This window comes from Falco cherrug, chromosome 1, assembly GCF_023634085.1.
Source record: "Falco cherrug isolate bFalChe1 chromosome 1, bFalChe1.pri, whole genome shotgun sequence".
Lineage (NCBI taxonomy): Eukaryota > Metazoa > Chordata > Aves > Falconiformes > Falconidae > Falco > Falco cherrug.
Genome location: NC_073697.1, coordinates 81951415 through 81974289, shown reverse-complemented (window position 1 = coordinate 81974289; position 22875 = coordinate 81951415). Strand labels below are relative to the sequence as shown.

At 43.3% G+C, this 22875-nt stretch overlaps 1 protein-coding gene across 1 annotated transcript; it reads left to right on the top strand.

Annotated features, from left to right (window-relative positions):
- Positions 1–5293: 5293 nt before the first annotated feature.
- NPY1R (neuropeptide Y receptor Y1) lies at positions 5294–8607 on the top strand. The gene is made up of 2 exons (XM_005444561.4): positions 5294–6225; positions 6346–8607. The coding sequence occupies exons 1-2, from the start codon at positions 5527–5529 to the stop codon at positions 6802–6804; spliced, it is 1158 nt and encodes a 385-aa protein (XP_005444618.1). The 5' UTR covers positions 5294–5526; the 3' UTR covers positions 6805–8607.
- The last annotated feature ends 14268 nt before the right edge of the window (positions 8608–22875 follow it).

The following is a 22875-nucleotide window of genomic DNA, read 5'->3' as shown; positions in this document are numbered from 1 at the left end:
TCCTCGTGCTGCTCCCCTGCTCCAGCGCGGGGTCCCTCTCACGGGATACAGTCCTTCATGAACTGTTCCAATGTGAGTCCTTCCCACAGGCTGCAGTTCTCCAAGAGCTGCTCCAGCATGGGTCCCTTCCGTGGGCTGCAGCCCTTCAGGCACAGCCAGCTCCAGCGTGGTCCCCTACAGGGTCATAAGTCCTGCCAGCAACCCTGCCCCAGTGAGGGCTCCTTTCTCCACAGACCACAGCAAGGGTATCTGCCCCACCATGGTCCTCCATGGGCTGCAGGGGCACAACTTGTGTCACCATGGTTCCCACCACAGGCTGCAGGGGAATCTGTGCTCTGGCAGCTGGAGCACCTCCTCCCCCTCCTTCTTCACTGACCTTGGTGTCTGAAGAGCTGGCTCTCTCTCATTTTCCTCACTCTTCTCTCTCACAACTGGTACGCGACATTTTTTACCCTTTCTTAAATATGTTATCACAGAGGCACCACCAGCATTACTGATAGGTTCTGCTTTGGCCAGTGGTGGGTCCATTTTGGACTCAGATGAAAATGACTCTGTCCCACATGGGGGCAGCTCCTGGTGTCCTCTCACAGAAGCCACGCCTGCAGCCCACATGCTACCAACACCTTGTCATGTAAACTTAAGCCTCGTATTCTGAACTGGTCCAAAAAATGCATCTCTGCTCTGGATACCTGTTGGCAGACTACTACAATTCTGTGTCACAGAATTCTTATTTTAATTTTTAACATAGACATCTTGCCCATATGGGTAGGAGTGTTACAGGTGGGATCATCCTGGCATAAAAAAAAAGACTTTTTCCTTGCCTAGCAATACATCTATTGCCCTTAAAAATCTCTGTATCAGACGATAATTCTCTTATTTTGTAATGTGGATGGATCCTTCCATGTTCATAGCAATAAGAGGCCTCAGTTGTACGTGGCCTGGAGTGTCACTGCTTCAGAGAGAAATATGCTTTTTATGTGACCTTCAGCATAACCCCACCTTTGAGTATACCCACCTTTGCTCTGCTCAGAGACTGGTGCATGTTAAAGACCCGTGTATGACTGAAGTTCTCAAGAGGCATTACATACGGCCTGCGCTTACCGTCTGGCTGCTGCCGCAAAATGTCAACGGTGCCTCAGCTGCTGGTTTATAGCAGCCTTCAGGTACGCCTGCACCTCCCTTTCTCATGCCAGGGACTGAAGTTACAATGCAGTTGAGCCTTGTTCCTGGAAACACAGCGTAAATATCAACCTCAGCGCTGGGTTCTGGAACCTTCCCATGAGGCTCATTTTGCAAAAAACATTACAATCATTTATTGTGTGCAACTAATTTTTTAGCTGTAATTAACAGGGTTGACTCACCTGAGTGTTATTCATGATGTAACAGTGTTGCCATATACAAGGAGTATGCCTGAAGGTAAGGATGTAAGAGCATGTAACTCCTTACATTTGAAAAATTCATCTGGAGCCTTGGAAGAGTTGCAGTACTTCTGTTTCCCAAGAAATCCAAACTCCTAATACAGTCTGCAGGGTTTTTTCAGGGCATTTTCAAGGTGCTGCTTAAGTTTATCTGGGTAGCTTCTCTTGGACTTCCAAATGCACTGTTTTTTAAATAAAATTTTCCATTTTCTTTTTCATGAATTTGTTCAGTAAACAGTAAACTCCTCCTATAGCTGGTAACATTTTGCAGAACTACTCATGCTACCTGCATTTAAAAAAAAAAAAAAAAAGTCATGTTGCTGGAAACTTGAGTTTTCAAAAGAAGTAGAAGAGCTGGCCAAGACAACAGCCACCACCTGTCCAGTTCTGCACTTCACTGAGATTCGTGCTTTATTTTCAGGGGTCTGTTTTCCTTCCAGCTCCCTGTAAATCTCCCACTGCTCTGTATGAACCTGCAGCAATGCCTTCCATTTTCCATAGTTCATACAGGATGGTGAACCACTTGGCTGGGAAGAAACAGAAAAATACCCACAAGGGCCACAGTGACAGCTGTATTTTTTTGAGGTTTGATTCTTCATTGACTTCATTTATTTTTAAAATAGTTTATTACTTCCAGCTGAACAAAAAAATAGCAAGAACAGCAACCTGAGAATTGTTGTTAATCCAGTCACTCTTCATGATAAACACAGAGCAGAAGCTAGTTGTACTGCTTTAAAAAGCCAAATTCGAACTTTGTAACTTGCTCCTTAAACTTAAAACCGCCTCCTCGCCCCCTTTCCAGCAAAGCCATTCCATCTTTACTGTGGCCACAAGATGGCAATAAGTTGCAGACAAAATGCTGAAACGGCCAGGCAGCGGTGTGAAACTCCTTCCCGAGCTCTTCCCTTCGCTCTCCCCCTCCCTTTTTGTTTCAATATTTAATTGCACTTATTTCGGAATTACTAGGCAACTCACCCCCAGATGTGTAATTTAAAGGTGATGTGCTTGCAGTGAGATTTTCAGGCTCTGCTCAGCAGAGCACCATCATGTGACGCCGGGTGAGGTGGAGTTGGGCTTTAAGGGGAAGTCTCCAGCCCTCCTCAGCAATCTCCAGGCTCCCAGCCGCAGGAATACCGGAGGATCCTTCCCCTTTCCCAGCCTCCAGAGCCACCCCGAGCAGCTCACAGCCGGGCAGCGCAGCTGCAAGGTGAGTTCCCCTGCGGTGGCTTTGCTGGGGCTGTGGGGGGCTGTGTGCCTGTTGGGCTGGTGGCTGCTCCCCCGGGTGCCGGTGGCAGAGCCCCGGGCAGGGCAGGCTCCGCGTGGACTCGCCAGTGGTGGCGGCCCATCTGCTTGGGCTGGCAGTGTTTGGTGCTGCCTTTTGACAGCTCCGGTAGCTTTACGGTGCATTGCGAGCCACCCGCGGCACCTTCTGCCACTCTCTCTGGCTGTTGCTGCGAAACTTTTGACCAAGATCATCCTGGAGAGTCGGAAGGGAATGTGGGGTGGGGGAGACCGTGCGACCACCCAGAGGGGTCTGCAGAGCTGAGGGCTCCCCCCACCCCACGCCAGCACCCAGGATGGGAAGCTGGTGGGGTAGGGCACAGGGAACAGTGCAGCTGTCCATGAGATACGACTTCATCCCCCCCAATGTCTGGTCCATCCTGGGGAGGTGGGCAGGGAGGAAGGACTGCTTGTCGCTTGCCAGCAGCGCTGTTCCTCAGCTCGTTCCCGGCTGTGCTCTTAGATTGCATCTCTGGTATGGGGGGAGGCAAGGGAAGAAGGAGCAGTGACATTTTCTGGTTTTGAGTGTGCTGTTTAATAAATAAGCAGGAGGAGAGCTTGGCTAAGGGAAAAGGAAACCCAAGAAACCGGAACCTTGGCCACCTTGTTGCTGGATGCAGTTTGGTCCCAGATGGTGAAAAACCTGCCCCGTTCTCTCCTCGCAGGACATGGCCTCTGCCCCCTTTGCTCCTGCCATCACCCTCTCAAGTCCCAGGGCTGGACTGCCCACCTCATGCTGAATGAGTGCCCGTGGTGATTGTTATTAAATCCACATGGTGATTTTCGGGCTGGGGTAAAGTCAATCTGTTGGAATTGAGGAGTCCTGGCTCTCCACGTCACCCCACACACTGGCCCTTTGGGTAAAGCACCTACTTCTGGCTCTGGCTGAAGCAATGCTTCAAGAGGCCCTGGGGGTGAGAAGTTCTGTATAGGACCCTAAAACAGACTTTGTGGACTAGGGAGACCTGATAAAATTAGTTAGCAGAGGCAGCAGGTCTGAGAGCTAACGCACACATACATGCCTAGCTAGCTTGAAAATTAGAGTAGCCAAACCTCAGAGAGAGATGCCTTTTGTCCAAACGCAGTGATGTTAATTTGCCAGTAAGATGTCACTCAGAGGCAAGCTACATCACTTGTCGTGGTTTTATGTAGCCGTGGGGTGATTATAAAGAGCAGCAGAGCCAGCTGAGGTGAGCTCACGATGGCAGTGAGAAGGCATGGCATGGGCATGGGCATCCTTTGGCTGACCCTCAGGAGGAGCTGGAGCTGCAAGCCCAGCCCTCACACGCTGCCTGGTGAGGAGGCAGCCCCAGTGCTGGTCCCCAGCGTGTGGCTGGTTAAAGGGGTGTCTGCCACCAGTAACAGACAGAGGTGATTCTGCTGCGAAGACTGAGGTGGCACTGAGATTTATATCAACCATCACTGAAGACCAAATGCTTACCCATTTGGGGTTACTGTTAATGAAGTATGTTTTAGTGGGCAATGTTTTTACAGCTTTTCTGATAAGTGCCATATGGAGCTGGGTTTGAAACCCACTTGTGTGAATTAGACGTGGCATTACTTTCATTACCATAACCTAGGGTTAAGTGAGGAATAAATTTAGCTCATGGGAGAGTGGGAAAAGGGAAAGTTCCAGATTGAGTGCAGCTGCCGCTAATGGTGAGTTGGAATAAAGGTGTGTCAGGTTATTTGATTTTTCTTTCTTTTTTTCTTCTTTCTCCTGAACACATATGCCTGAGTTTCTCCGATTTTAAAATCCAAGGCCCCTTGCAAAGGGGTCGGTTATTTAGGCATGCCTATTTGTGCTGCATGGCTAAAGAAATTTTCTGCAATGTTTAAATTTTGCTAATTTTTGTCTTCTTTTTTGTTCTTATTTTCTTTTTTCTTCCCGCCCCCCCCCCCCCCCCCCCCCCCCCGTACAACACTGCTAGCTGAGATTAAGGTGTTCAGAGTTTCTGACTTGCCTTTGACTCAGTGCCAGAGCTGCTGCGGGCACTCGGCCGCTCGAACATAAGGTGTGTGTACTGGGGAAAAAAGCACGCAGCGGTTTTGGGAGTTATCTTTTCCTCCTCTCACGTTATTCAGAGGTGGTTCCCTCCCGCCGCCCCCCTTGGTGTGACGGCTGGATGTAACTCCCCTCAAAGCAGCTAGCGACCTTTACAGGTTAAACTTGTAAAAAAGGTGGAAACCGCCAGGGCTGCACGGACGGCAGGCGGAAAGTACTTCTCGGCTCGTTACTGCGTGTAACCTGGGAGGGCAGGGCCGCGTGCCCCCCAGACCCCAGGTCTGACCCCGTTTTACGCCGCTGCCCCCGCTGGCTGCAGCCGCTCCCGCCCCGGGCCGTGCCCCCGCGGGCTGCCCCGGCCGCCGGGCCGGCAATGCGCACCCGCGAAGCGGGGCGAGCGGAGGGCGCGGAGCGGGCGGCGAAGCGCAGGGCGCGGAGCGGGGGGGGCGCGGAGCGGGGCGAGCGGCGGAACGGGGGACGCGGAGCGGGGCGAGCGGAGCTGAGCGGGGCGGGCGGTCCCGGGGCGCCATGCGGAGTGGTGGGCGCGGGGCGGAGCGGGCCGGGCGGTCCCGGGGCGCTCGCTGCCCCGCGGGAGGCGGTGGCGCCGCGGCTGTGCGGCCGGGGCTGGCGGGGGGCAGCGGCGGGGCGCGGTGCGGGGCGGCGCCGTGCCCGGGTGACGCCGCGCTCCTCTCCCTCTCCGCAGGCGGCGGGGCCATGCGGCGGCGGGCGGCGGGCCGGGCCGCGGGGCTGGCGGGCTGACGGGCCGGCCGGGCGCTCCGGAGCGGCGGCGGCGGCGGGCGCCCTGCGCCGGTGGGAAACGCCATGGACGCCTCGGGCCTCGCCCCCCTGGGCAACGTCTCCGGCCTCCTGAACTATTCGGGGAAGAATTCGCAGGTCTTGCAGTTTGAGGATGAGGACTGCCACGTGCCTTTGGCCATGGTCTTCACTTTGGCCTTGGCTTATGGGACCGTGATAATTCTGGGCGTCTCTGGGAATCTGGCCTTGATTGTCATCATTTTAAAACAAAAGGAGATGCGCAATGTTACCAACATCCTCATTGTCAACCTGTCCTTTTCTGATCTCCTGGTGACCATCATGTGTCTTCCCTTTACCTTCGTGTACACGCTAATGGACCACTGGATATTTGGGGAGGCCATGTGCAAACTGAACCCTTTCGTGCAATGTGCCTCGATCACCGTCTCGGTCTTTTCCTTAGTCCTCATCGCTATTGAACGCCATCAGCTGATCATCAATCCCCGTGGCTGGAGGCCAAACAACAGGCATGCCTACATGGGGATTGCTGCCATATGGATTTTAGCCACAGCTTCCTCTCTGCCTTTCCTGATCTACCACGTGTTAACAGATGAACCCTTCAGAAACATAACATTTGATGAGTATAAGGACAAATACGTGTGTCTGGACCTGTTCCCCTTGGACACTGCCAGGCTTTCTTATACCACAACACTTTTGGTGATTCAGTATGTTGGACCGCTTTGTTTTATATTTATTTGCTACTTCAAGGTAAGAGAGAATCCTCTTGCGATACATAGTTCTTTCTGTCTGATGTTTGTTTGCCCTTGCAAAGATGATGGTTGTCGGTTAAATTACCCCACATGTTTCTCTTTGTTGAATTTCCTGCAGATATACATACGATTAAAAAAAAGGAACAACATGATGGACAAGATGAGGGACAATAAATACAGATCCTCTGAAACCAAAAGGATCAACATCATGCTGATCTCAATAGTGGTCGCATTTGCAGTTTGCTGGCTGCCTCTCACCATCTTCAACATCGTGTTTGATTGGAATCATGAAATCCTGCCTGTCACTACCTGCAGCCACAACCTGTTGTTCCTGATTTGCCACCTCACTGCCATGATCTCTACCTGTGTGAACCCCATCTTCTATGGGTTTCTCAATAAGAACTTCCAAAGGGACCTGCAGTTTTTATTTCATTTTTGTAATTTCCGCACCCGTGAGGAGGATTATGAGACTATAGCCATGTCCACCATGCACACAGATGTTTCAAAAACCTCTTTAAAGCAGGCAAGCCCAGTTGCATTTACAAAAATAAATAGTGATGATGATGATAAAATATAAAGAAGTAATAAAAATTCTACACCAAACTGCTGCAAGCGTGATTGCAGGTGCAACATGTCTAGGGACAAGCACAATTACATAACAAGTCAAAATGGGTAATGTTTTTCTTCTTTTTCCAAGGAACTTTTATTGTTGTCACCTTGAAATTGTTTGCTGTGCAGCTTTGCCCCTTTTACTGCTTTAATGTTCGCAGCAGTTATATCTGAATCTTATTATGAGACATACTTGGACCTGCTACTACCTATGGTTTTCATCAGCTGTCTTTTGTTCTGTTTTCTTTGTATAGTTATACGCTTTAGCACAAAAATATATTTATTGATCTTTTTCAAAGAAGTAGTTTTTAAGAGCATCTATCTAAGACCATTAGAAACAATATGAGCCACAGGAAGGCTGTCGCTACAGAGGACACCCATTCCAGCATACAATTAGGACATTCTGATTGGAACACTTCTTCTTACTCTTCTTTTTTTTTAATCTGGCCTTTCATCAATGTTAAAACCCTGTAAAATCAGTGTAGGCATGCAGAAAATGGTTCTGTGAAACCTGTAGAATATGTTAAACAGGGACATGCAGTTGTCTCATTCATAGAGGCAATTCAGGCTGTAATCACTTAGGTTCAAAGACAGGATTAAGAGAGAAATTCTGTTTGCATTTACGAGAATAAAAGCCTACAGTAATTCCACAGAGCACAATAGGATAACTCTGATGTTTCACCACAGCGAATGAAAGCACAAATAGTCCTTCAGCCCCAGCTGATTATAGCTGATTTTAATAATACAGGCTTTATAATTTAAAAAACCCAAACCCCATTTTCAGCTGCCATCACTGACATCACAGAGTTAGTGTTGCTGGGATGAAATGTACTGTCTATCTCAAGCCTATGAACCATGTAAATTATGCTTGAGACCTACGTCCAGAGTCTAAAGGGGGATGTGACTGTTCACTGTCTGGAAAAGATGTAATTCCATCCTTGCAGGTGACAGTGAAAATCAAGTCTGGTATTAAATAAGCGTTACCTACCTAAGTCTTTTAATTCTTTTCATAATAATGCTGATCTATATAAATTATGTATAGCCTCATAATATTCTGTGTTCAGATGCAACGGTATAAATCTGGATTATCTCCAAGACAGTGGATGGTTTAATCAAGATTTGCAAAATTTAGAAGTAGGATATGGATATAGTTTGGGTGTAATTGGTATGTTTAGCTTCCAAACGCAGTTTCCACAGTTGGTTGAAGTGCAGAAATATTTGCCAAATATACACAATAGAGGTCTGTGTGTTATTGCTTAAAATATATATCCTCTAATTACACAAAACATACATGACTAGATCCCCAGCTGAGGGGAATCTGCTGTAAATGAAACAACAATATTAGCCAGCTGAGGTTCTGTGTCATATAGTGTACTTTGATGTATAATCAATGTCTTTTTGAATAATAAGCTTTTTAAAAGCCAATATAGACCCAATATTTTTTTCAGCAAGGTCACTTTAAACCGTTCTGGCAGAGAAACAAGTCTTGAAAATGGATATAAATGTAAATGTAGCATAAATGTAAATTTGACCTGATACCTTCCTGACTAAAAAGATCTCAGGATGTGATAGTAAAATTAATATGTTCTAAACTGACATGGATAAATGCCTAAGAAATGAAAGTTATTTGGTTTGCCCGTATTTAGAAGTCAAAAAATGTGCCTTGTGCTATCTTATAAATAGTGTAGAATATTAAAACAGCAATGTGTTCTTGTGCATTATAATTCAATGTATTTCTCTACTGGCAGATAATCTAATTAAAAAGGAGGTTTCTGTGGTTGAGAACAGAGAAAGTTGGATCCTATAATTCATTTTCTACATTCCCCCTTTCAGAGCTTTGCCCTTTTGTATTTTATGAGATTTCCCTTTTCTTTATGGTTCTCTATGGAAGTGTTACTAATAATTTAAGAAGAGTGTCCTGAAATTATTCCCCTGTCACTTTAGAGTAATTTTCATATGCTAAGGGGTGTGCATTTTCACAAAGAGATACAATGTAGAAAACTGGCCATGGGTTTCTATTAAGAATGTTACAGTGGGTTTTTCCCATTAGAAAAAAAAATCACAAAGAATTTTATGTTTTTTTCACATTTTTGAAAAAAGCACTTTCTTCCAATCCAGTAGAAGGAGAAAATCGAATTATTTGAGAAAGTTTCCAGTTAGTTTGTTGGAAATTTTTGATCAGGATGAGTTAGGTGTTTATACAGAGTACGTGTTGGAGCAACTTCAGAGGAATTTGCGGGTGCAGAGACCAAAACCTGGTGTGCCCTACGATTCGGAGGTCTCCAGTGGGATAGCACTGTAATTCCTTCTATGTCAACCTTTCTCCTGCTTGAGGTACAGTCTCAAATCATACAGCCCCTCTGATACCATCTCATACTGTCTCCTGAGAATGCATGTCAGAAGTTTTTGCCTGCCGACACCTGGTAAGGTGAAATGTAAGTAGGAGTGTTCCTTTGGCTCATCCATGTTAAACTCAGGAGCCATTTTTCCGCTGTGCTGCTGCCCTAGGATCAGGCTTCTCGTACATGTTTCTTCACTTCCCTGCAAGAAGTCTTTCTGAGCCTCTGCTAAGGTCACAGGCTAGCACATCATCGTACAAACAGCACAGGGGATGCTGCCAGGAACGACAGTGGAAATGAACACAGTGTAAAGAGTGTTCAGCAGGAAAATGCATTTGGATAATTTCAGAAGCAAAATCATTGCTTTTCTAAAGAATTTGTTATGAGGACAAAGATAAAACTAGTCCCTTCGAGGTGCTGACCTGACATCTGCAGGGCATGGATGACATCTACTGAGAGCAGTATTTTTGTCTTTTGTTTCATGACTTGACACTGGGGCCCTCAAAAGCCACTGGAGGATTTCCCTTCCTGACACCTGGCTACAACACTAATCCTTTTTTCCCTTTCAGAGCTCCAGCATGGCTTTTCATCCTCTATATGCTAAATTTCTTTAGAGGGTGAGCTGTCAGATTTCATGTTTTTCTCTCATTTCTCAGTCATTCTAGTTCAATGTTTGTTCCTCCCATGTGCTGTTTTGTCAAACTCCCCAGACTTAAGCACATGCTGATTCCTATCTCAAAAGCCTGAAAATCACTCTTACTCTTTCAGATTTGTAGAAAAAGTTTTACTGACAGAAAAACAGAACAGCAAAGGATCTACAACAATGTATCTTACTATTTGTGTGCAATACATTTCATGTCAAATCTACAGCCTTAAATGACAAGTGTAACTATTTAATAAACATTGATATCTGCTTAATTTGTCAGTTATTTTATCATCTTAAGCTTCACTTTTATCCACCACAGATATTGAAAGTGTCTGCATAATCTAAATACACCAGCATATTAGTATGTCATCTCAATAAATACTTCTGTACTCCCATATCACTTTTTTTTTCAACGTATCTCTTGGTTGTGTCATTGTCACTACATGCAATAATCCACAATGTTCACATCTTGATTAAAAAAAAAGGATAATAGCAAAGGAAGCAATTCATTGATAATAATAGCTGCTTTTGCTAGGAAAAAGCTGTATATTTAAAAAACATAAAATCAACCCTGTTTTTTCTACCTCGTAAAGAAATCAGATTTAAACCAGGAAAAGGAATTAACATGACAGGACCTCCCAGGTCACTTGAGCTGACGCCGACTGCATCTCATCACTGATGATGGTATGAAGGGCTAAGGGTCATAGATTCTGACTCTGCTGCCTTGCAGTACAGTACCAGCTATTATTAATGGAGCTTAAGCAAGATTTGATACTGATTCATATTCAGACTGTAAATCAGCGTATGTTTAAATCCAGGCCTGTTCATCAAATTCTGATTCTTACCTCAGGAAAATGGAGAATTTACTTAATCATTTGTCTAGGCACTCTACTGAATAAAGTGTACTGCTGGCTGGAAGCTCACACTTTTTCCTAAAAATCAGATTTTGGATTTCAGCTTATTATGGAAATAAATTAACGGCATATAGTTTTTCTCTGGATTTTTCTCTGTTTTTTCTCTGGAATCCAGTGCCTGATAATGCTTCAGTTTAAAGCTTTGCTTCCTAATTCCTTGTATCAGAGAATTTACCAAACCAGTGCTTAGAGAATGAAGGCAATAAGGAAACTTTTTTTCTGTTCTCATTTTTAAAACATACATAACAGTAGGAAATTTGAACTTAAATGACAGCTCTGTCTGCAACAGATTAAATTCATTCATCTGAGTAGAAAGGGTGGAGAAATAATAATTATAACCAAATGATAAATTTTGTTGACAGCCATTTCTTGACTAAAGGATATATACAACTCCAAGCTCTACCATGTCCTCTTCATTCCTATGTTCCGTAATATGTGGTATCTGCTTCCCTGAGTCATTACTAATATCCAAGTCATTACTAAACTTGACATGAAAGAAAATTATTCTATCCGTGTTTTGCAGGATTTCAAATGTTTGATAATTACACGTAAAAGGAAAAAATATGACCAGCTTTAGTCTCTTACACTTTCATTAATTTGTGATCAGAAATCACTTCTATTCAATATTCCTGCCCATGCAGAACAGTGTTAATGGTCTAATTGAAGTTGATATTTCAAATATCAGGGAGAGCATTCACAAAGACTAACTCTAGCTGGAGGATGGCAGTTTTCCTAGCCTCTTCCAGTGGCAACCCGAGGGCACTCACACCTGCTCTACTCCAAGTGCTATGCATCTACCAAAATGTTTCTTTCCCGTTATCTGTACAGGCTGCTAAGGGACAGCCAGTTTCCAGGGCAAGCACTAGCCCTTCTGACTACTGCCTCCCTTCCTCCAACTTCCATGGTCCTTTTGCCATCACTTCATACCCTTGACAGCTGGTTTCTGAGGAAATCATAAGGATTTGTGCTCTCATTTTGTAAAGCGCCTGGGTATACGGTAAAATTCAACTCTATTCAGGATAGTGCTTTAAATAGTTTCTTCCATTAAAATTATATTCTGGTAAGTTTCTGGTAGGCAAGTTTTTAAAAATTCACACTCCATAGAAGTACATAATTTAAAAAGCCTATGTAGGAATTATGTCCATAAAGAGCATTCAGCTCATTGCAGCAAAACAGACAGCACATACTGTCTTGTGTTTTCCAAAGCTTCGGGTTGATGATCTGGTTATCTGACACAGACCAGGCTTAGTTGCAAGAAATTTGCACCGGATGCAAATGTGTTTGAGATTGCTACACAGGAGAGGCTCTGCATGGTTAACTAACTTGCCACAAATTATGCAGGATTTCAGATATACAGGGAAATAGATAGAGTGGAAAAGAGCAAAAAAGCAGAAGATCCAGATGAAGCCTTGTTGCATTCTGTCAGATATACACAAAAAGACTCAAAGGGAGACTCAGACATTTATTTATTTTTGGGGCCAACAGACTGACATGTAAATATATTTTTGGGCAAAGTGGTGGTCAGAAAAGGATTCGTGATAAATAGGGTCTCGCCTCCTGTTGTCAGAAAAGGGATATGTGTCTTTACAAATGACTCTGAAAATTTATTTTAAGATTCTTCACCTTAGATTAATCTAGATCTCTTTTTGAGGTGAAGGAAACTAAAAGTTTTTGGCACAATCGAAACCCGACAGCTTTTCATTGCACCCACCCACTGCACGACTCCATTTGCTTTCACTTCTGCACAACATGGAGAATGTTTGTTTATGGCAGGAGGAGTAACCTGATCAACAAAACTCTCCTTTGTCTTTCTTGGATTGTGTTAACACTGATATTGTGCTGCTATTTTTCAATTTGCAATCTCCCCCACCCCCAAGGTATGACATTTTTGTTATGCTATTTATATTGTTTCTTAATAAAAGCTCTCTGTAAAAAGATGTTCTTGAAAGATCCTATTCAATGTGTGCTTGAACATATGGGTGAAAGGCCATACAGGATTTGTAGAAATGTGACTGCCAATGTGGTGATGTTTGAGGGGGTGGAGAAGTAGAAAATATATTTTTTGCATACTGTTATTTAGCCCTTGCCATTTAGAGCTTTTGTTGTAATTTTGTATGTCAGCTAAGCCTATGTATCTAGTGTTTCCTCTTGGTGACCAGCCTCTGGAGACATCCAGCTAGAGGAGGTGCTGGGTAACACAGCTTGTTTCCTTACCTACGACCCTCATGATTGCCTGTAAGCTTCTCATTGCAATATACTTGAAGGTGTATATGCAGAAGTGTTCACTTCTTTCTCTTTAAGACTGGTAAATGTTGTACATTTAATAGATTTAATAGATAGGACTAGATTATATTTTTTCCCCCACTATTATTATGACTATAGCATTGAGGCTCTTCAATTAAGCCTTGATTTATTATCATTTTGGGCACAGGGGTAGTCCCCTGGATGTCAGTCACCATGCTCATGTGCTTGTAATTGGACAGGTGCTAAAGTAAGAGCCTTAAAGCCTGACCTAAAACACTGCAAGGCTAATGGAAAACTTCCCGTTGACATCAATGAGCCTTGGGTAAGGTACTTGTTCCAAGTGACACCAAGGTGCAATACATGCCTGAATATCTGCTTCCTAGAGAGGGCAGCAGGCCATAAAAAGCGATGGTTCTCTGTCTGTGTGGGCTCAGCAGACACAACTCCACAGTCACCCATGTCAGTCAGTGACATACCAAAAAGTCATCTTCAGCTGGTACTTACAGTAAAGGTATCCTTCTGGTTCTGTGAGTTTTACTTAGGATGTATTTTCTTGACATAGTTACATGTTAAATGTGTCTGCCAAGATGTCTGGCTTTCTGCTTTAAACCAATTTGCTTCAAAGAAAATTGAAGAAGGCACTAGCAATTCTGAATGTAGTTTTGGCTCTTGACAGGTATAGGCATTTATAGATTTCCACTACTAAAACTGCGAGCTTTTTTATTACTATTATCGCTGCTACTTTTTTCACTTAGTCAAAAAAAAAAATCCCTAATAGCTGGACAGTATAGTTTACATTTAAAATTCACCCCAGGCAGTAAGGAATCTCAGCTTGCAGCAAAGGCTGCGGATTTACCTGGTAGTGATGCTCCCACAGCAGGAACATCAGCAATCATGAATAAACTCAATGCAAATAGTTGTTTACAAAAGGCTGTATTCAAAATTAGGCAAGGGTACCTTTAAGTCAACATGTAGAAACTTGAATTCAAATACTAATGTTTTTATGGTGGAAATTATGCATTCAGATAACCCAGTGACTTCATAAAATTATAAAGTGTGAGCCTGGTCTCACTCATCTTAGTCCAATGCTGCAGAACCACCTCTGACATTGTTCAGAAGATTATGGGGTAGATGAGACAGGTAAGTGAGATCAGGCTGTGAAGCCTGTCAAACTGTTTTTTAGGTCCATAGATTTTATATTACCTAGGATCAGGATAGCATACTGAATATTTAAACTTGCTGTTCCTTAAGGAAATGATGTACTTTTGCTTCCTGTTCTCCCTTCCTTTCCTTGGCTTTTGAATTTTTTGATAATTTTCCCTCAGACCTGACAGATTTGCCAAAGCTTGTTGAGGGTGAAATGGTATTGGGTAAGCTGAATACCTGCTCTTTGAATAGGTTTGTTCTTCTAAGCAGGACATACATGTTATAGGTGTTATCATCTAAAGTATTATATGCTACACAGTAAAATGTAGATATATGTTTAATATCACCTAAAGAAGCATTTTAAAATGCTGACTTTAAGTGAATTTTAAATATTTATAAAAAGGCCCTAAACCTTTAGCAGTCTTTATGTTCAGGGCATGTTTCTGGGAGGACCACACCAAGCTATGCTGGCTGTGCAGCTGGTGTTGGCAGTGGGGTTTTGGTGACCGTGGGACCCTGTCTGAGGATCAGCACCTGCCTGGAAGAGATGAGTCCACCTCACCAAGTGAGGCAAAGGTATCTTTCCCAGCAGGATGGTTGACCTGGTAAAGGGTGTTTAAACGTCATGATGTGAGATGGAAGATTATTACCAGCATCCTGTGAGGGAGTGGTGGACAGGCCTGACAAGCAAAGGGCCTGAGGTGGTGTGAATGAAGGCAAAGAGAAACCTAACAAAACAGCTTGAATGGGGTCACCTCAAGCATTTTCAGGTAAGCAAGGAAGTGCCTACAAGACACCAACTTGGGAAAAATCCCCAGACCCTTTCTGGGAAACCAGCTGCCAGAGTGCCTCTCTGAAGTGCCTGTACACTAAAGTGCAGCATGGGGAATAAATGTTAGCAGAGATCTGTGTTTGATTGCAGGGCTATGGTCTTGCCGGGAACATGGTGATGTGGTGGAATGGCTCCCATGACTGGGGTGTTGCAGTGAAGGCCTTTTCGGGAGGAAAGGACAGGAAGACAAGGAAGTGGAGTTGCCATTTACATGAGAGAGCAGTTGGCATGCATGGAGCTCTTCTGAAGATGGATGAAGAGCCAACTGAGAACTTACGGGTGAGGATTAAATAAAAAACCAGTATGGGTGACACCACAGTGGGTGTCACCTACAGGCTGCCTGATCAGGGAAACAGTAGATGAGGCCTTCTACAGACAGCTAGGAGCAGCTTCATGTTCACAGGCCCTGATCCTCTTGGTAGACTTTAACCACCCTGATACCTGCAGGGCATAAGTAACCCAGGAGGCTCTGGGAAAGCATTTATAACAACTTCGTAACACAAGTGACAGAGGAGCCAATGAGAAGACATGCTCTGCTGGACCTCGTACTTGCAAACAAGGAAAAGCTTGTCAGGGATGTGAAGATCAAAGGCAGCCTTGTCTGCAGTAATGGTGGAATTCAGAATCCTGTAAGTGGGGATCAGGGCAAAAAGAAAGATCAGAACCCTGGAGTTCAGGATAGCAGACTTTTGCCTCTTCATGGATCTTCCTGGAAGAGTCTCATAGGATAAGGCCCCCGAGGGAAGAGGGGCGCAGGCAAGCTGGTTGGTATTCAAGGATCATCTCTTGCAAGCTCAAGAACAGTCCATCCCAATGAGTGGGAAGACAAAGAGGCCTGCATGGATGAACAAGGAGCTCCTGGGAAAACTCAAACATAACAAGTAAGTACACAGAAGGGGGAAGAAGTGACAGGTAACATGAGAGGTATATAGAGACACTGCTTGAGCATGCAGTGACAGGGTTAGGAAAGACAAAGCCCAACTGGAGCTGTCTGGTGAAGGATCAAGGCAACAAGAAAGGCAGCAGTAAGGGCTTCTGTAAGTACATAAGCAGCAAAAGAAAGACTAGGGCATAAGTTGGTCCACTGCTAAATGGGGCAGGGGCTCAGTCACACAAGACATTGAAAAAGCTGAGGTACTGAATGCTTTCTTCCCTCAGCCTTTACTAGTATGACCAGAGAAATCCCAGGACCTGGAGACCAGGGGAAAGGCTGGAGCAAGGAAAGCATACCCTTGGTGGAAGAGGATCAGGTCAAGGAATACTTAAGCAAACTGACATAAATAAGTCCATTGACCCGATGGGATTCAGCCTTACCTCATAGTGATTGAACAACTAATCCCGGAAACCATTTCCAGGCTCATGAAGGACAGGAAGGTGGTCAGGAGTAGTCAACATGGGTTCTCAAAGGGGAAATCATGCTTAACCAACCTGAAAACCTTCAATGATGAAGTTCATCTTACCAAACCATCTACTGCCTTGGAAGATGAGGGGAGAGCAGTAGATATTGTCTGCCTTGACTTCAGTAAGGCTGTCAACACTCTCTGACATAACATGCTTACAGACAAGCTGATGAAGTATGGGCTGGATAAGCAGGCAGTAAGGTGGATTGAAAACTGGCTGAACAGCCAGGCCTGGAGGATGGTGATCAGTGGCTCTGTTCAGCAGTGCCTAGTGACAGACCAGAGGCAATGGGCCTGAAACAGAGGACGTTCCCTCTGATCATCAGGAAACACTTTTTTACTGTGTAGGTGACTGAGCACTGGCACAGGCTGCCCAGCCAGGCTCTGGCATCCTCATCCGTGGAGGTAAACAAAACCCATTTGTACATGGTCCTGGACAACCAAATCTAGGTGGTCATGCTTGAGCATAGTGGGTGGACTACCTGGCCTCCAGAAGTTCCTTCTAATCTCAACCATTCTTACTCTGTGAACAACAGCATATTATCGATAGAATATAAACCTCTCTTCAAGTAAAGCTCTCAGAGAAGCTGTTTTTATCTCCAAGCTATGAATTATTGTATGTTTCTAAAACATATCTATTTGCAATCATATTTACTATGCTGTAGTTACTGTTAACTTTCCACTTATTTTACTCCAGTGTTATAACAGAGATAATGTTATCAAATGTCAATCCTTTAGGCATCTTGAAAACAAAACAACTGATTTCACTAATCTCTTAAGAGACACTGGACTCTGAAAAAGCCTTTTTACTTTGTAAATGTTTCAACACTAACACATTAAGTGATGTATTGTTTTTACTAATCCATTAAGCAAGATCCAAGTAACCTTTCATACATACTTCACTCTGATATCCAGATTTGGTATAATAAACTATTAGATAGACCCGTTAAACTATATTTGATTTATATACACACTGTTAGAAAAGCAATGAATGTAAGAGTAACTTGGAACGGTTGTACTTTTACAAGTTTGGAGAAGATTGGGAGCTATGCAGGTGAAAACATTTCTGTCAGTGCCTAAGTAAGGAAAAGAATAGGAAACTCAGCCTTCCTGCTCTGTTTGGCAGCAGCCATCTGCCTGGCATTATCCGGGCAATGAGTACGCTCTTATGTCTGAGCCAGGCAGGGCAGCATGGGAAGGAGGACCATGGGGTCCAAGAGTTATGGACCCACAACCAAGAGTTGTGGTAATGCGGTGTTAGTCTGCATGGGAGTATGAGACAAGAGCTGAGGCAAATTTCATGGGGTGAGGAGCAGATAGAGGGCATAGATACATGGAATCTAAATCTTATTCATTCTGTTATTTGCAATAGCCTGTGGTAGGAAATTTCTGACAATGATCAGTTTCTAGGCCAAGCTATAGTACATGTGTTTGTCAGCATTTGTGTTTTGGGCATTTTAATTATTATTTTTTAAAATAAAGCTATCAATTATTTGAATAGTAAAATCCAGTTTAACATGGTTTCTATGTTAGAGAGAGAACTTGTCAGTGAAGGTGCTGACAGTAAAAATTATTCTTTTGCAACTCTGAAGCCAGCTGAATTTGAAAGAGTTCTGATTGCTCTAATATAGAATCAGAATCATTTAGGTTGGAAAAGACCTTTGAGATCATCAAGTCCAACTGTTAACCCAGGACTGCCAAGTCCATCACTAAACCATGTTGCTAAGCACCGCATCTACACATTTTGTAAATACCTCCAGGGATGGTGACTCAACCACTTCCCTGGGCAGCCTGTTCCAATGTTTGATCACCCTTTCAGTGAGGAGGTTTTTCCTAATATCTAATCTAAACCTCCCCTGGTGTAATTTAAGGCCATTTCCTCTTGTGCTGTTGCTAGTTATCTGCGAGAAGAGACTGTCCTGGTTTCAGCTGGGAAGGAGTTAATTTTCTTCTTAGTAGCTAGTACAGTGCTGTGTTTTGGCTCTGATGTGAGAACAATGCTGATAACACTGATGCTTTTAGTTGTTGCTGGGTGATGTTTATACCAAGTCAGTTGTTGCTGGGTAATGTTTATACCAATTCAAGGACTCTGCAGTTTCTCAGGCCCTGCCAGGGAGAGGGCTGGAGGGGCACAAGGAATTTGGAGAGGACCCAGCCAGGACAGCTGATGCAAACTGGCTGAAGAGGTATTCCATACCATGGGATGTCATGCTTGGTATGTAAACCTGAGGAGGTTAGCGGGAGCCTGCTGATCATTGCTCAGGGGACTGGCTGGGCATCAGTCAGCAGGTGGTGAGCAGTTGTGCTGTGTATCACTTGTTTTCTTCCCCCTCCACCCCTTATAACTGTCACTGTCATTATTGTTATTATTTTTCTTTCTTTTTTATTCTATTTCAATTTAATTCGGTTGAACTTCTATTTCACTTTCCAGCAATGCTGAGTCAGAGCTGCCACTTGCCAGGGTCTCACTGCTTCCTGCTCGCGGGGCGGGCAGCTGGGGCACCCTCTTTCTCTCTGCCTGCCCTTGCTTCTTGGTTTTGCTGGTTCACAGAACGCTCCCCACAGTCCTTTGGCATGATCCCCCACTTCAGAGCACCTCTGCCTGAGTAGTAGGCCTCAGAGACTTCCAACTACTTTGCTTACTTGTCATAAAAAAAGCTACATATGAAGAGTGTTTCTGATGAATACATACGCAATACTACTAGCTCCATAATAAGGACATGTGGAATTCATGAATTTTTTGCTAAAAATTGGTGCCAGCCTTGTCACACTGGATATTGCTATCTGATTTCTAGCATGGGTTTCTTAGAAATATAACACTGTACAGTGACTATGATTGCAGCTAGGAAAAAAACAAACCCAACAACCCAGAGCCAAATGAAAACTCTCTGCTCAGAAAGTGTATTTTTACATGATTTCTTAAACACTTTCCCCTCTCCAACTTGTGTTTTTAGTTCAGGGTAGCAGAGACCAAGTTCTGACAACTTTAAAAATCTCACTGAAGGCCTCTACCCACCTTGACCCAGTCTGAAAGCTATACTGATCTTTCAGTGCTCTCTGAAAGAGGATGCCTGCTCTGCTAGCAGCAGTATTTAATTAGTCCTCAAACTACTCTGCTGCTGTGCCCTAGTAGTTACCCAGCATTCAAGAGCAGATAGGACAGCTTTAATTAGACAGAAACTGAGATAAACATATTCTCCGTGCAGTGGTTATTTAGAAAAAACTTATATATGGTACTGTTTCCAGAACAACAGGAAACTTACTGTAAGATAAATTCCAAGTGAGCCTGGGTTTAAGAAGCTCTGCCTCTGTTTCCTTTCAGTTTTGTGTTTGCAACTCTTTCCACTGACCCTCTCTATTCCCATTGCAAGCAGTCAATGTTGCAATCACAGAAATGGCGATCATGCAGACCTGTTGTAGGTATGGTTCAGGATTAAGCAATCCCTCTCCCCACCTTCCTGTCTTCCCACGCCTACGCATTGCAGTCACTTGTCATACTGAAGGGTAAACTAAGCTGCAGCATAGATCCAGCTTAGTAACATAAACCTAACAATAAAGAAGGGATCTGAATGAGGGAATTGGTCCAATTCATCACCTGGTTACACAAACACTTGTTCTGATGTAAAGGGCAGAGGTTAATGGGACAAATGAGTGAATGACAAGGGATGGGAATGCACAGTGTGTAGGCTGGCATGGCCTCGTGAAGATACTAGGTAAACTGCACCCTAACTTTGTATTAAGGAAAATACTTGTAAATCCATCAATGTTAGCTCTGACCTGCTATACGGTCTGCTGTTTTGGGTGGACACCATTGTGTGAGCAGCTGGTTTTGCCACATGAAAAGACTTGATTAGACTTTTTGTAGAGCCTGGAGTGCTAACTGTTTTACATGAGTCAGTGCTTGTCTTTTGATATAAGCTTTGCACCTGACAAATGCTATTGCCTTTCCATATAGAACCACCTTTCATGCACATTATACTGTAGAAGCTGTTAGCTCTGTCCAAGAAACATACTAATAACGGAAGTACACATTTTCTAGTAAATTCTATAACCACGTGCAGTGGTTCATGGTGTGGGTCTTCTGATTTCAAAGGCTCATGGTTCCGTGATTTTTTATTTCTTCACCTGGAAACTATGTGGAAGAAACGGATTGCTGCAGGATGACACCCAAGGAATGAAGAGTTATGCCCTTGAGTCTGCAGAACTGTATTCAGGAAAATGAAGTGGTCAAGATGCTGTTTGAAGAATATGCTAAGCAATATCATAAGCCCTGATATTTCAGCTTTCTCCAGATATATTCTGGTATGCCAGTAGGTTCAGCCTGTCTTGCTTAAACCACTGTGGGGTACTTTTACCAGCAATTACTGTGCTGGACCACTGTGAACTCCAATTTTCAGCTCACTTTCAAAGTTTTAACTTAGAGGGAATTGCCTTGATTTAGCTAAGCTTGACCTATGAAATCATATATGACTCAGCCTGTCTCCCTTGGAAAGTGCTAAGAGACTATGATATATGATACTAATAAAATGAGAGAGCCTATTTCTAAGTATGAATTTATTTACTATGCTCAATGAGGCTGGTTTGAGTCACATATTTAAGTTTGATCAGCAGTATTTTCTTGAAAGAGAGAAATAATAACTAAAATTTGAAATGTGAATATTTTTTTGGCTGAGTTTCAGTCCAGTCCCTAAGATATAGATGTGCACATTATATTAATACCCAACACTGAGATCTTTTAACTGACTGTATTAGCAAATAATTGCAGGGGCATATATCTGGATTACACATTACAGCTTTTGCATGTAAATGTGTAATAAATGCATACAAATCCATCATTAGATGGATTGGAAAGATTGCTTTGAATAGAAAGTAACTGAAATAAAAATCTAGAAGTTTTCAGAATACTGTTACTTCTTAACTTTCCAGAAGTTTCACAGTAAAATAGAACTTGACTTTGATGCAGAGCATTTTGTCACATACTTGAAAACACATTTCTAAAAAGAACTCATTATAGCCTGGTATTTTGACTAATGTCCTTTTTCTCAGTAAGTTCTTGTTCATAAGATGAATAAAGGGTTCAAAATGGAATCCCTGTTTGGATTCAGTATGAGTTTTGCCAGACAAAAGAGTAGTAGAAGTTGTTAATTTTGCTTTATGTCCCATGCTTATTGGTATTGTGTTAACATTGACATACTCCCAGGTGTTCTCCTTTTCTTCTGTGGAGTTTATTCCATTGTTTTCCTTCTGTTCTGTTCCTCTTTTTAAAATACTTTCCTTGCCTTTTGAATGATCTTACTGGCTCTCTCACATAAAACATACAAAGAATGTGATGGCCAATTTTCTAAAATTTAAGATAGGCTTTATGACAGTCATATAGTTATTTATGCAGATACCTGCATCTGACTTATACCACGTATGAAATAAACCAGCACAATATTAACATAACTTTTTTAAAGAAGAAATTTATCAGTATTTTCCTGAAGGAATTTAGCTTTTTGCAGTATCAGGGCTTTGGGTTCTTTGTTGTTATTCTGTTCTTTCTTTATTTAAGAGTACTTACAGCATCTACAGGGTCCATTTAAGTTTTATACTGTGGTCAGCAGGTATACTGGGAAAGCTAACCCAGAAACACTAAAGGCTTTATTTTCAGAGACACAATAAACACTTACACACTTAACTCTCATTAAAAGGCAGTATCTTGGGCATTTGAAATTCTTTTTGCTACATAAACATAATAGTGATGAAGATAAAGAAGTAGAAAGTAACCTGTCCTGTGTCATTAGAAAAGGTCTTGGAATCCATGTTTATGCCTGTTAGTCTGTAGCCTTGAACTATTCTGACTACTGTAATTGTGATAGCTTAATGAAGGCCAAATGACAAATAGAGGCCATCCAAAGGATAATCACCCAGCTGCCTTTCCCTGAGACCTTCCCTGTGTTTGTTGCATTAGTATAAACATGTGGCATAACGCACAGTCACGAGCACAGAGAACCATTGTAAAATAAACCAGCATGAACTGCAATCAAACTTCAATTTCTTAAGCAAATGTTAGACACTGAAAACCTTGTTTAGGTGCCACGTATGTCTGTAGAAGCATAAATAACCTCTTGACAACTCAAAATGGTATAGCTTTTCTAGTAAGAGGTGCGGTGGGGTTTACCTCCAGCTCTGTACCTTGCCTGTCTTTGGGACAGTCCCATTTGTGCTGCAAATATGTCCCAGATAATTTAGGTAACAGTGGCTACATTACATGTCTTTTGTGACCTGGGGGATTAAGACAACCAGCCTACAAACTCTGTCAATACACAAACCAGCCGATCCATTTCTTATACCTATGCTGTCTGTTCCTCACTATACCCTCCTCCTGAACTCTTCGAATAGAAATAAAACCTCCTTTATGTTTCAGATAATGGTAACTGGATGTAGGATCAGCACCACTGTCATCACTAGCCATTCAAATCAACATCTTTGGTACGTCCATGCTGATCCCTTCTGGCAACTTTATAGAATTGCTTTGA